This window comes from Limanda limanda, chromosome 6 (assembly GCF_963576545.1).
Source record: "Limanda limanda chromosome 6, fLimLim1.1, whole genome shotgun sequence".
NCBI lineage: Eukaryota > Metazoa > Chordata > Actinopteri > Pleuronectiformes > Pleuronectidae > Limanda > Limanda limanda.
Genome location: NC_083641.1, coordinates 12,922,649 through 12,938,145, shown reverse-complemented (window position 1 = coordinate 12,938,145; position 15,497 = coordinate 12,922,649). Strand labels below are relative to the sequence as shown.

General features: G+C 41.5%; 1 protein-coding gene across 1 annotated transcript; it reads right to left on the bottom strand.

Moving 5' to 3' along the window:
* Positions 1 to 861: 861 nt before the first annotated feature.
* naalad2 (N-acetylated alpha-linked acidic dipeptidase 2) lies at positions 862 to 12,048 on the bottom strand. The gene is made up of 20 exons (XM_061073767.1): positions 11,967 to 12,048; positions 11,387 to 11,498; positions 9,884 to 10,070; positions 8,230 to 8,331; positions 7,853 to 7,978; positions 7,476 to 7,556; positions 6,808 to 6,913; positions 6,601 to 6,694; positions 6,366 to 6,461; positions 5,658 to 5,743; positions 5,099 to 5,218; positions 3,827 to 3,909; positions 3,661 to 3,724; positions 3,503 to 3,570; positions 3,300 to 3,391; positions 2,898 to 2,988; positions 1,886 to 2,150; positions 1,679 to 1,760; positions 1,487 to 1,579; positions 862 to 1,048 (listed from the first exon to the last, which is right to left on the bottom strand). Exons 1-20 carry the CDS (start codon positions 12,046 to 12,048, stop codon positions 862 to 864), a joined length of 2,217 nt encoding a protein of 738 aa, XP_060929750.1.
* Between the last annotated feature and the right edge of the window lie 3,449 nt (positions 12,049 to 15,497).

Here is a 15,497-nt window from a genome sequence, read left to right as displayed (position 1 = left end):
AATCTCATTTTTTTAAACTAACCTGTGTGTATGTATGTTGTGGTGCTCGTACAGTTTGTTCACCTAACAAGTTTTGCTTTATATAATTCTCTGTGTGTGCACATGTGACTCTAAATTCTTACCTCAGTCTGTCTTTTTTTTCTGCCACAGTGTTGACATTTAAACCTCTAATCTTAGCCTTTGACAACCTTTGACTATGTTACTCATGATTTAAGTTAAGTTAAGGAGAGTAATTTGTGCATGTCGGCTGGTGTTTTTCTCCGGTGTAGAAACGTCCTCGTAGAAGGACAAAAACACGTTTTTCATTTCCTTAGGAAGTCAGTGCTGTTTAACGTGGTTCTCAAAACTATGTGTCTCTAGTCCTATTATTTGCTTTGATATGTTGGTGTTAATTGCACCCTGTTATTGTTCACACTCACAATCCACCCATATTTACTTGAGTTATTTCTTGCACAAAAACACACGCTGGTATGAAGGATAATTAATAAATAGATATATTTAAATAAAACTAGTCACATTCTGTCTCAGACTGAAACATGGACCAGACATCATTTGTTTTTTGGCTACATAGGGATGGTTTGAATTTATTTGGCTTGAGAAGCCAGAGACATTTACAACAAAATGACAACTTCAAAAGCATAAATTAGAACTTTATTGTGGACAAATAACATCAGAAACCAGATTTGTCAGTCAAGTTGTGGTCATGATGCTCACAGCTTCAATGTTCTGCTGAGATATGGACATTCCTGGAACATTACGGGGATTGTCCATCGCTGTGTGTGTGTGTTTGTCTGTGTGTGTGTGTTGCAGGTGATGTATACCAGTATAGACAGTTCCATCACGTGCCTTCATGTGCCTGCTTCAAGCAGGTGGTGTGAGGGTCATAGCAGCAGCATGAACGGTGAACGCAGCGATGCTGATTTGACGCTTGACTTCCTCCCAGGCCTGAGGGTCAGCTGAGTTCTTGATGTCAAACAGTGTATCATAGATCCCAGGGAATGAGTCCCCTGAGTATTTATTATGGCTGCTGGGAGCAAATATCACATGTCTGCAACAGAGAGGAGGGTGTTACGTTAAAGAAGTATTATAGAAAGTTCAGGAATCTATAAATAATCACAACTTTCCTTATAATCACACAGATTTACTGAATAAACAGAGAAACAGAGGGAATTTAGTGCTGTCACTGTTGTGTTATGAAATGGGATTTGATAGGTTTATGACTTATACTGCAGCCAGCCACCAGGTGGCGGGCGGAACACTTTGGCCTCACTTATGGGTAGCTGTCACATCGTCCATCTTTTTATACAGTGTATAGTTTAATCTAATTGACCAGAGCAAATTAACTACAGTCCACATGGCCAAGTAGAGGCTGCTGTAGAAAGACTGTGTGCGTGTGTGTGTGCGTGTGTGTGTGTGTGTGTGTGTGTGTGTGTGTGTGTGTGTGTGTGTGTGTGTGTGTGTGTGTGTGTGTGCTTGAGAGACAAACCTGTAGAAGGGTCTACCAGGCAAACCCAGGGGGTCTATAAAGGCTCTCTCCAGATACATAAGCTGATCGTTCATGATGCGAACCTGCAGAGGACTGATGCACACACACATGCAAATATTAATCAGAACATGCATTCCAACACATTTACTCTTTCCTTTGGACACTGAAAATCAAAGACAATGTTTTCCTCACTCTGCTCTGTTGAGGGTCTGCAGACGCTCATGGAAACCCCTGGCTGCAACAGTGAAGTTTTCCACTGCAGAAAACAAAGCGTCTGGCGATAGAGAGGTACAGTTTTTATTTGTTATACTGAAATGACAGATCCAGAAGATGGTTCACCTCTTTAAATATTTGAAATTCACTTGTATCTGATCACACATGGACGAAAAACCAACTCACCGAACGACACCTCGAACATCTCCATCTCTGCTTGGTGCTTGTGTGCCAACTGGGCGACTCTCTGTGCGTACTTCCCCAGTGAGTCTGCGTACTGGTCGGCACTGAGAGGCAGCAGCTGGGAATCGGCCAATAGGAAGACGAGGCCGCCTCTCACCTGGGCCACTGCCCGCAGCCTTCTGAAGGAGGGGTCGTAAAACCTCTCCACGATCTCAAAGGTTTCATACACACTGTGATAGACGGGATAAGAGCTGTAGGTCTCTGTTATCTGAAAACACACACACACACACACACACACACACACACACACACACATAGAGGACATTTCAGAGTTTTCTTCCATGAACACACACACATACTGGCATCAGTCTAACACATCCTCTCTTCTGAGGTGAAAGGTTCAATTTGTAGGATTCAGTGACGTCTATGAAGCTGTTGCAGCTGAACCCCCTCACCTCACCCTCCCCTTCCAAACATAAAGGAGAACCTGTGGTCACCTTCAGTTGTCCTAAAAAATCAAAAGGTGTTTAGTTTGTCCAGTCTGGGCTACTGTAAAAAACATGGCGGCCTCCGTAGAGAGGACCCACTCTCGATGTAAATATAAAGTAGTTAAATATGAAGGGCCCAGAATTTAGATGATTACACACCAGTGAAAACATTACTTGGATTTTTTATATTAAATTTCTGCCGATAGATCACTTTGACCTAAATCTTACACACTGAACCTTAAACATAACGATTAATGATTATAAACTCAAAGTCAAACAGAAGCTGTAAACACATGCAACTACACAAACACTGGAAACAATAATCCTTCTTTCACGCACACTACTGTGGATAAAGTGTTTTATATAATTCACAGATAGCAGGTTTGCAGTTTTATGTCCAGATATGTTCAAATCAAAACTGTCATCCAGGTAAAATAACTAGAGCTGATATTCACTCCATAGATACACATTACACATATACATAAACATACAATCACAGGTAAAGTGAAACACAACATTTGACGTACCCTGTTCTTTGTGTATCTGGCTCTGCCTGCAGCGATTCCCAGACGGATAAAATAGGCCTCGAAATCACTGCCTGAGCCGAGTTTACTGATTCTACAGAACAACAGAGTAAAGATCACACAGATTCAATGGTAGATTTGATTTATTTCTTAATCTATTTTTAATGGATAAGCTCAGAAATGTCAGAAAATGTTACTTTCCAAACTTAGTTTAAACCCAACTCCCTCCTCAGATGTGACCTGGTCGTCTGAATCTCTCATTTCAGCTTCTTCCTCTTCTTATTCTTAATAATCTCTGCAGTACTCATTTCATGCTTGAACCTTGTGTGTTTTAATGATTTGCTATTAGCTTATGTAAAACTTCAGGTCTGACCAGAGCGAGCAGCTGGCGGTGATGTCTCGTACCTGGGTGCATCCCGGTCCATGGTCCAGTTGTCCCGCTTGTGCCAGCTCTCGTACAGAGAGACGCCCTCCTCACCTTCCTCTGGACTTGCTATCTACATGCAAACATAGAAAGAAAGACAGAATATACAACATAAGAGAACAACCAAAAGACTCAAGTTTCCTATAATATACATATATATATATATGTATATATATTTGCTCACTTGCTTGGTGATGTCATACACCAGAGTGTTTAGAGACGGAGTGCAGTCCACCCTCAGTGTGTACATACCTGCAAATCAAGGACATGAAAATCAGATCAAAACTATTTCGGCCTGAGCACTTTTTACAATTTATATATAACATTGATCTACACACTCACCCTCTATGGCAGAGTCTGCGTTGATGTAGGCCACAGCTCTCTCCTGCAGCAGCTTAGCGTTGTCCTTTTGAGAGGGATGAAGTCAAGATGTGTTTATCTGTGTGTGTGTGTGTCTGTATATGTGAGTGTCTGTATATGTGAGTGTGAGTGTGTGTGTGTGTCATACCTCTGCCCATTCTGTAGATCCAAGCAGTCCAAACTCCTCAGCGTCCCAGCTGGCAAATATTATCGTCCTCCTCGGCCTCCAGCCTACACACACACACACACACACACACACACACACACACACACACACACACACACACACACACACACACACACACACACGCATACACACTCACTCAGTACCAGGGCTGGACTGGGAGAACAAAACGGCCCGGGCATTTTTTGGCTCAGACCGGCCCACATAATTAGCCGAGCACATCTGCCATTAAATTGACGTAACTTATGTCTTCTAAATGTCTTAAAGTAGCTCATATTAAAAGTACTTAAGTATCAAAAGTATCTGGTGTTGAAATGTACTTAAGTATCAAAAGTACAAGAACTAAAATTAAAAATGCAAAGTGCTTTTTATAGTAGGTCTATACAGACACAAAACAACCCAAAATGTTTCTCCTCAAGATTTATCTCAACTGACTGAAAAATTACAACAACAATATGAATATAATGTATAATTTTACCAATTTTGAACCCTAGATGCTGAGGTTCAAATAGTAATGGACCAGTGCATCTGAACTTCTAATTAACTATAAACAAGTGCCTCTTGTGTCTGCCCAAGAACATTAATAAACCACAGTATAACCACTATACTATAGGCACACAAAATAAGACACTATCTCTTATCCTATTCTAGAGGAAGTAAAAGTCGTAACAAGATTTCTGAAGGTGAACCTGCGGAGGGATAGACCAACCTCTCGCGCTGCACCCTCCCCACGGTGGCAAACACGCCACCGGACCTGCACATCTCAGGAGGGAGGGGGCAGCGAGTGAGATGCTTCTCAGCGCCACCCGGGCGTTTTTTTACTCTTATTATCCATTAAGTTAAGTTTCTGTCTCAGCAGCAGCCCGTCCCGCGACTCCCCCCGCCTATGCCATGAGGTCCCGCCCCACCCGCCCCCGGTTTGTGTTGTGATTGACAGCACTGTCAGGGCTCTCTGAGCCTGTCAGCCCATGATTGATTGACAATGACAAACAATAGACCAATAATATGTGTCGATGCTGGCAACACACTGCTAGCCCTCTGTAGCCAATTGGCCGGCCCAATTGGAGGGAATTTAGAGAGGAAGAAGAGAGAAAAAAAAAAACAACAACATAGCGGACCAGACCGGCCCACATTGGGTCAACGGCCCACCGGGATTATGCCCGGTATGCCAGATGGCCAGTCCACCCCTGCTCAGTACTGACTATTGACACATTATTCAGTTATGCAAACACACACCTTTTTGGAGGAGCAGGCCGGCGCTCCTGACAGTTTCATGGACGACTGCAGCCCCGGTCATGGGATCTATTCCTCCAAACACCCAGGCATCCCGGTGTCCTCCCAGAATCACATACCTGTCTGCACACACACACACGCACACACGCACACACGCACGCACACACTCACACGTTGAAAGAAGGGATACCCCAATGACAGACACTTCCTCAGGAGACTGAGCCGTAGTTTTTCTTAACAGTTTTGGATTTAAAACACAGTCAAGTCAGTTCAATGTTGTTTTCCTGAGTGTCTCTTGCAAAAAACTTAGCACCAATTTCCGCCAATAAGAATTTAACCCATTCTAATCTGTTATTAATAATTGAATCATAATTTGTGTCAATACTGGCGTTGTTTTGTCAATAAATTACATATTGTTTGTAAACAATATTTTGACACTAGATAATTTGTCAGAAATTAAATATTTTGTGTGTTGTTAATAAATAAATTGCATGTGTTAGTTATGCGCAAACTGTTTCAGTAACCCTGAGCGAATGGTTCGGCCAGGTTGTTTTTCCCGTACCTGGCTCCAGAGCTCCTCTAATCCGGCCAATGACGTTGTAGATCCTGGTCACCTGGTTGTTTGTGTGGATGTTCATACGCACCTTCCTGAGACAGACAGACTATTATTGAAAGAGAGATGCTCACAGGGGTGAAGGCAAGAGATAGGCTAAAATGTGTAGTAAAGATGAGTGTTTTTCTGTTTTATTAACAACTCACATCAGCTTCAGAAACATGTTCACTCTGTTTATTTCCAAGAATCAGGGAACAGAGATGCAAACAAAGATGCAATGCTCTTAAACTGCAGAATAACATTCCTTTATAAAGTGGTCAAATCTTAAAATGTTGTGCAACAGAGAAATGATTGACAAAATAAATTAATAACACATTGTTGATATGTTGTTATAGGGGATTGATACGCATAAAAATGCCCTTTGCCATTTGGGCTGCGTGTATAAATGTGTTTGTATGTTCCTCTTGCACAGAAGCAACAAGGACTTCCATTGTGCTTCAGTTGGCCACAAGCCACTGGGTCATTAAGGCTGGACAAGAGAAGAGGAGGCAACAACAAGGGAGAGAAAAACCCAAACTCTAAAACAGGGAATAGACAGCAGTGGATCTGTGGCGAGACCGTCAACTGGAAGTGAACAAGGTTTATTAAGTTAAAGATGGAGGATGGAATAATGATCTCATGGTCACACTGCACAGGGAGAAGTGTAGAAGCACTCACTGACTCTTGAAATCTTCGATAAAGCCCGGACCAATCCTGTACGAGACGTTCAGAGCTCCTTTCCAGTTGTTGGGTGGAATCTGTCCTCCCATATTCCTGTTGATAGGTAAATAAATCAACTCATTTTGTTGAATCATTTACTTTCTTGCCTGGAATTCTAAATTCAAGTTGAGTTTAAACAGCTCTGTGGAAGACAAACCAAATCATCATTAGCAGTATTGATTAGAACTTGAACCTCAACAGGTGAGCTGCATCGTGGAAGCCAATGGGATGCACAGGAATCTTGGGAAGTCCCACTCCGTCCTCGGGGCTGAGTCTGTATGTGTAGTCTGTGAGAGAGAGGACAGGACAATGTTAGATAAACACACACACACACACACACACACACGCACACACACACACACGTGTTTACACTCAGGCTCTAACAGATGAAGAAACACACCTTTAGCGGGATACCCGGGTGTGAGTGGGTCTCCGGCTCCGTTCAAGTTCAGAACATTTCCTCTTTGAGCTCCTCCACCCGGCAGGTTCCAGCCCTCAGGGTACGGCTGTTCACACACAAACAAGTATTTATTTCTATGGTTGCATGACTATTTTTTAAATGTATGATCGGGATTGTGAGTTTATAGTTGTCCTGAGTTGACTCTGCCTCTCATCCCAGCCTTGTTTAAAGGCCAGTGTAAATACTGTGCAGCATATATTTACCTCATCTACATTCACAATGGCAGGTATGGAAAGTAGAGCCCAACACTGATATACAAAAGTTCTGATTTCAATATATATCAAAGAAAAATACATTTGGCAATGATTCCTAAGATGTCATAGAAAAACCCTTTTGAGAAATAAATGTTATTGGGACTTGATAATTTACATTTGAACCACAAACTTTGAATAAATAACGATACAAAAGAAAAAGCTCACAGAAGCATATATTTAGAACTTGGATGAATTCATGATATACGTTATACATCTTTCCTGCAATTTTTATTCTGTAAAAAAATAGCTTTCGTATTGTGCATATCAGCAAACATATATTGGCTGATTTAGAGCCTGTGTGTTTCTTTTAAAACCCCACAGATAACACACATACACAGATGCAGACTGAACTACCTGGACTCCGGAGGCCCAGTAATCTGCTGGGTCTGAGAACATGATGATCGCCTTCGCTCCAGCCAACATGGCGTTCTTCACCTGGTGGACAGAGGAACATACACAGAAAGCAGAGGTTGATGATGTTTATTCTGTCCTGACAGATTTTCAAACATTAGTGATGACTGATTTGAGTTTCATGAATTGCATCGTTTAAAGACGCGAGCCGAAATTCCACAGTGATGAATTAACACAGATGATACGGATATCTTCAACAAAGCTTTGAATAGAAGAGAAAAACACTGAAAGGTTCAGGCTTCAGCAGTTTAAACATCTGGGTTTATTCCTCTGGATTTCACTGACATTACCTCTGGAGGTTTGATCCACATGTTCCCTACCTTATTGCCTCTGAATATTTTCCCATATCTGACGATGACAATCATTCCAGTCACATTGATGTTCATCTCCCTCTGCAACTTGGAGAAGTCTTCCGTGCGACCATAGTTCACATAAACCAAATCTCCCTGGAGAGAGAGAGATAAAGAGAGAGAGAAAGAGAGGGAGTTTTTTCTGAAGTTCGAGGATAAGGAATGCTCAAAATCTATGTTAACTTCTTTTAGTGCTGCAGTGAAAACTATTCAAACATCACTGATAAGGTTGTGTGTGTGTGAGAGTGTGTGTGTGTGTGTTTGTGGTGTGTGTGAGAGTGTGTGTGTGTGTTTGTGGTGTGTGTGTGTGTTTGTGTGTGTGTGTGTGTGAGAGAGACTGTGTGTACCTCAGGTTGTCCCTTGGGGGAGAAAGCACTGTATGGAGGCACAATGTTAGAAACATCTTCATAACCCTCTGGAACCGGCTCTGACAAGGACGTGTTAAAAACCTGTGAAGGAAATGACGTGAGGTCAAATGAGACATGGTTCTTGAACAGCTTTTATCTTCTCTAGTAAATCTCATGAAAATTAAGTCTCTTAACTCCACTTAAAATTTAGCAGGTTTACTTATCATTTCAAAAACTATGATTTTTCTTGCAAAACAGAAATATGATGATTTTTCATAGAAACATTTTGTAGAACATACAGTACATACAAGCACAGCTGAAACTATTACGATTTCTTTTCTTTGGGTCCATGCAAAAGTATTTTACATTTCATGCTTTCTGCACAATTATTGTGTTATTTTACATTCACAGAGAAGGTGTCTCTATGTCATGGTAGTCGATACGTTTTACAGACCAAACAATCAATTAATCGATTAATCGAGAACAGAATCTGCATTTTAAATGCATGATACATTTTTAAAGTAAGATTTTTAGAGTGTGTTCGCAGTACTTTTTCTCAAGTACGAATTCTTCCTCCTGTAATGTTAATGAGGTAAGATACTGTAAAATGTTTCCCCTTATTGCTACAATATGAATTATTTAATCATTTTCAGATTAAAATTGAACCTTGTGTGCAGATAGTAGATACAGGACTTTCAGTATCTGTACTCTGTGTGTTGTGTGACCTGGTGACTGAGTGTGTGTGTCTGTGTACTGTTCACCAAAATGTAAACTAAACCGATTATGTTTGAATACCTGACTGCATCCCAACAGCCTGCTGTAATGTGACTGTGCAGTAAAACCTGATCTGTTTGCTCTTGTTTACCTCTGTGCTGTGTCACTATCTTCACTTATAGGACACACACACACACACACACACGCACAAACACACACGCACACGCACACACACACACAAGCACACACACACACACACACACACGCACACACACACACACACACACACACACACACACAAACACACACACACACACACCCACACACACACACACACACACGCATTTATCTCATAAGGCTAACAAGGATCTTGGACTTGAATAATCTCTTCACTTATAGGACACACACACACACACACACACACACACACACACGCACACACACACACACACACACACACACACACACACACACACACACACACACACACGCACACACACACACGCACACACACACACACACACAAACGCACACACACACACACACACACACACACACACACACACACACACACACACACACACATTTATCTCATAAGGCTCTAAAAGGATCTTGGACTTGAATAATCTGTCTTGCGAGTGTGTCTTGTGAGTTTTAATGGATCCGGGTGATCTCTGCAACTTTGTTATCTCCCCAAATAGACTGAAGCTTGTCAGGGGTTTGCTATGTGTGGGAGAAAAACATCATCACCAGATGTGAGGGCGTATTTGAAGAGACTGGACCATTTCATCAGAATCCCTTTGTAGGTAATATTGATAATGATTAGGTTAAAATTAAAATAAAATTGTGTTGATCAATAAACCAAAGCTTGACGTGCTGTCGAAGTCATGACGTGCCTCCACCCATCATCCTGTGGCTCATCTATGGGCCTGTCCTGTACCTCATTGCCATGCTGATCAACTATGGAGATGTAATTCGGTTGGGATTTGTTGGGATAGGACAACAGGACGTCATAAGGCACCATCTCCACCGAGTCCAGGCCAAACTCCTGCCACTCTGCCTTGATCTGCTCTGCATACTTCAGGTTCTGCTCCGTACCAGCCAGGTGGGGGAGACGGGTAAATTTCCTGTGAAGAGGAAGCCAAAGAACAGACATTGATGGAAACCAGCAGAGTGAAGATGTTGTGGCCGGGGAGGATTCAGTTAGTGTGAGTCCAGAATCAGTCGCCCAGTATTTTCTACTGCGAGTTTATTACACATTGAGAATATAAATATCTGTTTACTTGCACTCAGTCCTACTCCACTCCATTTCATATGCTACAATTGTAACTGCAGGTCATATAAATGAAAGCATTCTATATAGTTTTAAATACTATACTTGAGTAGGCTATGAATGTTCCTGCTGCTGCCTGTAGACCATCCTGCAGTTAAGTTAAGTTGAGTTGAGTTGAGTTAATTCTTGAAGTTAATTCTTAAATTAAATTAAATTAAGTTAAGTTAAGTTGAGTTTTATTAGAAGTTTTTCCTTACTCTTGTTGAGGCTTAAGGGCAGAGGATGTCACACCATGTTAAAGCCCTATGAGCCAAACTGTGATTTTTGAATATGGGCTATACAAATAAAAATTTATTTATTTATTTATTGATGAATCAAAGTAAAGTAAAGTAAATAAAATTAAAGTAAAGTAAATTAAAGTAAAGTAAAGTAAAGTAAAGTAAAGTAAAGTAAAGTAAAGTAAAGTAAAGTTAAGCTAAGCTAAGCTAAGTTAAGCTATGTTACATGACTATACATTATGTGATATTAACATTTAGAATGTTCTGCTTGTGGATATGTCTTGTTTAGCATGTTAGCTTAGCAGGATAAAATTCTAATTTACAATACAAATTACACCCATTCTGATATTCTGATATTCTTCTTTTATCACTTTCCCATATGCAGTTTTAGGGTTGTTGATTCATTATTCCTCTCTGTTGGACAGCAGCCTGTAATACTTTCTCAATAAAGTCCTGTGGGTTTGAAGAATATTTGGATGTGCAGTGTAGTTTTGTAATTACTCACACAGTGCGGTTTAAGGTAAGTCAGAGTGAGTGTTGATGTTTGAGACACATTTTGCCAAGAATCAAGCTGCGATGGGAATAATACGTTTTTACTTTTGGGGGAGTTGTCATATAAAAAAAAAATTGGGGTTTCAACACAGGCATGTATTGTTGGGTTGCTGTGAATTTTTGGACCAAGTTTCATGGCAACCATGGATAGTTATAAGATTTAAGTCTAGGAAATAAAGGTGAAGGGTACTGAGAAAGAACTTCCTTACTTCATGGGGAGATGGTAAACTCCCCAAAGAAAATTTGAAGCAGTTTTCCTTCCCTGCTGAAATCTTTCTCTGCTTTGGATAACCTGTACTAATACACAGGACATGTGTAGTGTGTTTGAACTGATCTGTACCTGAGGTGCCCTCTGATCTGGTTTGGCTGCATTTCATCCAGAAACTCCCTCAGGTATTTGCTGGAAACATTGTCGTCTGCAGTGTGTGGATGTGTGGGCTTTGCAAACCAACCTATAACACACACCAAACACTCCACAAGTCAGTTGTCATTATCGGGCAAGCAGAATATCACAGAAGCTTCCCATTGAGTCAGATATTACATCTTTAATTGAGCTGTCGTTATGGACAGTAAGTGTTAACCTGCTGTGAGCACAAAGACGTGAAAAGTTGCGTAGTGGTGACAAACTTAAGCTCATACGCAAAAACAACACACGTGCAAGATGCAATTTAAACAGCGCTGAATAGATTTCATATCTTCTGAGATTCACTTTAGGAAATAACTTTCATTATTAATTATTATGTATTTTATACCAAATGTTGTGTATCTGTTTATTTTGTTCCATCAGCTGCCATTCACACACTTATCCTGATAATTTGTCCCAGTGTTTTCATTATCACAATACTCTTTACTTACTGTAAACAAACATGCAGAACAAACAGCCTTCCAACCAAAGTTTATCTTAGTTTTTCATGTCTTACCTATGATGAAGCCCAGGAAGAACAAAGCCATCACTGCAACGATCCACCAGATCCACCGAATCAACCTGCTCTCCTTTCTCATGGTGAAGCAGCACAGAGGCTTCCACACACACACACACACACACACACTGCCGAGATAGTGATAGAGAGCAATTTGTTTAAGTAGTGCAGAGGGGTGGAAGAGTGAGGTAGGGAAAGCGAGACAGTGAGAGAGAGAAAAGAGAGAGAGAGAGAGAGAGAGAGAGAGAGAGAGAGAGAGAGAGAGAGAGAGAGAGAGAGAGAGAGGGAGCGAGAAGTGTGGTTGACAGTTTGTATCTGCAGAGGAGGAGGCAGTGAAATACACAAAGAGGGAGCCAGTCCTCACCTCAGTGATCTGCCCTGGGACTAATGACTGTGTTGTGCACCTTGGCTGCTCTGCTGCTGACTCAGTACAACTGAAGCTGTGACTTCATGGCCATTAATACACTCTGATAACAGTCCTTCTTCCAAAAAGCATGTTGACGCAGGGGTTAGAGTGCAGAGCAGAGAAATCTGCCTGTGGAGAAGATGAGGGTGTCTTGAGTTACAATAATAATACAAAGTTTCTTTTAATATAGCATCTTTAAAGCAGGGTTTACAAAGTGCTTTGACTGACAAAGAAGAGACAGTTACACAAACTCATACACACTAATACAAATAAATTAAAGTAATAAGAAGACAGCACCCTGTTAAAGCACTTAATACAGAATATCTCAATTTAACCAGATGTGTGAAAAGCTGTGGAGCAACATGTTAAACTGTACTTCAAATCTCAAAACTCCAGATGAGCGGATATTGTTTGGAACAATAATGTTCATCCCATTATTGTAAATCATTTGTTTATTTAATGTGAAGGAGCATCAGAGTTTCACTGAGGGCTCGTGATAGAACAACACTATCCCTAGATCCCTTGATAAGAACTGCCTAAAATGAAAGAGATCATCTTTGAGAAAAATGTTTATAATGTTTCCCTTGACTGTCTAGTTGCCCCATCCACTAACATGGTGGAGTTGGGGTTAGTAGCCTATACTGCAGCCAGTCACTTTTGGGGAGCTGCGATGTATAATTGTAATATCCAGTCTATGTTGTATCCCTTAATCTGCAACCTCTTTTTGTAATCTGCTCAAAAGTCTATGGAAGTTAGCCTGTCACTAAAATATTGCATTTAAATATCGCATATGATATTTAGTCATATTTAATCACTTTTTATCTTCTTATTTACTACAGGTTCAGTCTTCAAAAAGTTGTTAAGTCAATCCGTTACTTTACTCTCTAATGAAAACTGACACTAAAGAGTTTTCGAGTAGTGACTATCACAGTGGACGGCCTGTTTGTATCCATGAGTCGGTTCATCAAGGCTTTGTTCACGTGCATGAATCGACACGGACACATTTTCCCACACTAAAAAGACATGGCGGCCTCGGTCAAGCCCGACCCCTCCTTGCTTTCTGTGAACAGCTGTGTGTGGTGGACGCTGCGGCTCTTTCACGCTGTGGGCTGGAGCGTGAAGCCGGGAGGAGACTCTGTGCTCTCAGGAATGTGGGGAGGACACAGGCCGCAGCTCGGCCCCGTCCTCAACACACTTTATCAGGCTTTCATTAAAGCAGCGGCCTGTAGCTGGTTGGAGGAGATCGGTTTTGATTTAATTAGAATGGTGTTGTTTTGGTAACCAGGTAACCTCCTAAAGTTAATGCTGAGACCACCCTGAGCCACAAACAATCATCTGGTGCCTGGTGAACCGGTCTATACGGCAAGTGTTACCAGTGAAGAAACACATGCTGCTCCCTAATGTAAAAAACCCAAAGCACTTTGCTTCTGCAGAGATTTAAAGCCTCATATCACGGCAATGTTTCTACCAAATGACAGAGTATGTTTTATTTCAGAGGAGATTTTCCACAACATTTAGAAACCTCGCTCCAGGTATTGCTTTTATTAAGCCTCAAGAGTATTCAACACAGATGTGAGGTGATTGGACCCTTCTCTGTGTTTTTCTTGGACATGGGGTCTCCTCTGGGTCCCATTGCAACTGTTGACACAAAGTTCAAACACATTGAAGTAAGTGAAACAAACAATCGGGCCCAAAAGGTCCATTTAGTGAAAGTTCCACAGCTTGAATCCTTTGTTGATAAAGACAACACAATTTGACAGAAAAAAAACAAGAACAAAAAAAGTGACTAACTGGACCCTGAAGTTAAATTCAATCTGGACTAACATGACATATCAAACTCACTCACTATGTGAGATATAACTCATTGCTCTGACATTAAGCTTTTCCCCAAAACAAGACAAACTAGAATGGCCCAACAGTCCTCTTACATTCATCAAGCCACACCAAGCTGCACACACTCATAGTCCTCAAACTTAACACACAAATTAATAAAGTTTGTTTTTAATTAAAGGTATCAATTATTTTAATATCCACCCATAACTGATCTGTATTCATATTGCCTACTTACTACCAATTTATAATCCATTTGTAATGGCTGGTGTTTTGTCAACCTTTCCCTTACCTCTAACGGGACTTTACACACTGAAGGAAAAGAAAATTGTTTACCGAATTAAACAAATCATAATTAATAATGTTTTTTCAAATTGAGGTCATCAATTGTGTTAATATTTTTTGTTACCATGGAACTTTGAGGAAAGATGCTGGGCAGATCAGGAAAGAACACTTTCAAGTTTGGGGATATCTGGAATCATCACTTTGTGTAAGAGATTTCAACATTTTGTTAATTTTCATTTAATTTGTGTTTTGTGTGTGTTTGTGGGAACAAATGGGGAATTTAAATGTGTCGTCAGTGGACTGTTAGGCCGTAGCAGAGTTGTGTGGTCTACTGGTTTCCATCCCAGATAGAATACGGATGTGGGCAACTTTAGACAACGATGTGGCTCTTCTGGCCTTCTTGTGGCCCAACAAAATAGATGTGGGCCCATAGTGGCCCACTTGGAAAATAACACAAAACAAATTGGGGCCACTTTTGGCACCTTTGTTGGACCGGCAAAGTGAAAGCGTTCGAAGTTGAAACTTGTCCAAAAGAGTTTTGCGATGTTTGATTCTGGAACATTTGTGTGGTAAGCCATCAAATTTGGTAACAAGTACAGTTGGCACAAACTTTCTTTTTCCAGGTCGCTTCAGGTGTACAGGTTAGTCTGTGGCTCCCTCTAGCGGCAGAGAGGAGCGTTCCCCCGTGTGTCTCTTATCTTTACCGGCTGCAGTGGAGTTTCCAGCCTGGATGTGAGGGGGGGCGGTGCTGGACCCCCTTCCACCCGCAGGCCTGAGGATGTGGAGCGGACCGAGGTGAGAGGAGGAGGCGGAGGCGGACCGAGATGATGCCGCCCAGACGTGTCTGATTTTGGGGGATGAGAAGTCAAAATGCGCTCAGCTCGGACCGGAGCGGAGGAGGAGTGAGAGCGGGCAGGAGGACACACACACACCGGCCGGCGGGAGGACAGACCCGGGGACACAGACAGAGACAGACACGGAGCGGAGGACGGCTCCTCGTCCCTCTGACA

What these genes read in the sequence shown, in the direction of transcription:
- naalad2 (XM_061073767.1), bottom strand. Translation starts at nt 12,048, where the DNA reads ATGAGAAAGGAGAGCAGGTTGATTCGGTGGATCTGGTGGATCGTTGCA. An exon ending in CCCCCAAGGGACAACCTGAG is followed by an intron (nt 7,979 to 8,229) that starts GTACACACAGTC and finishes CTCTCTCTCCAG; the next exon opens with GGAGATTTGGTTTATGTGAA. An exon ending in ACCCGGGTATCCCGCTAAAG is followed by an intron (nt 6,695 to 6,807) that starts GTGTGTTTCTTC and finishes TCTCTCTCACAG; the next exon opens with ACTACACATACAGACTCAGC.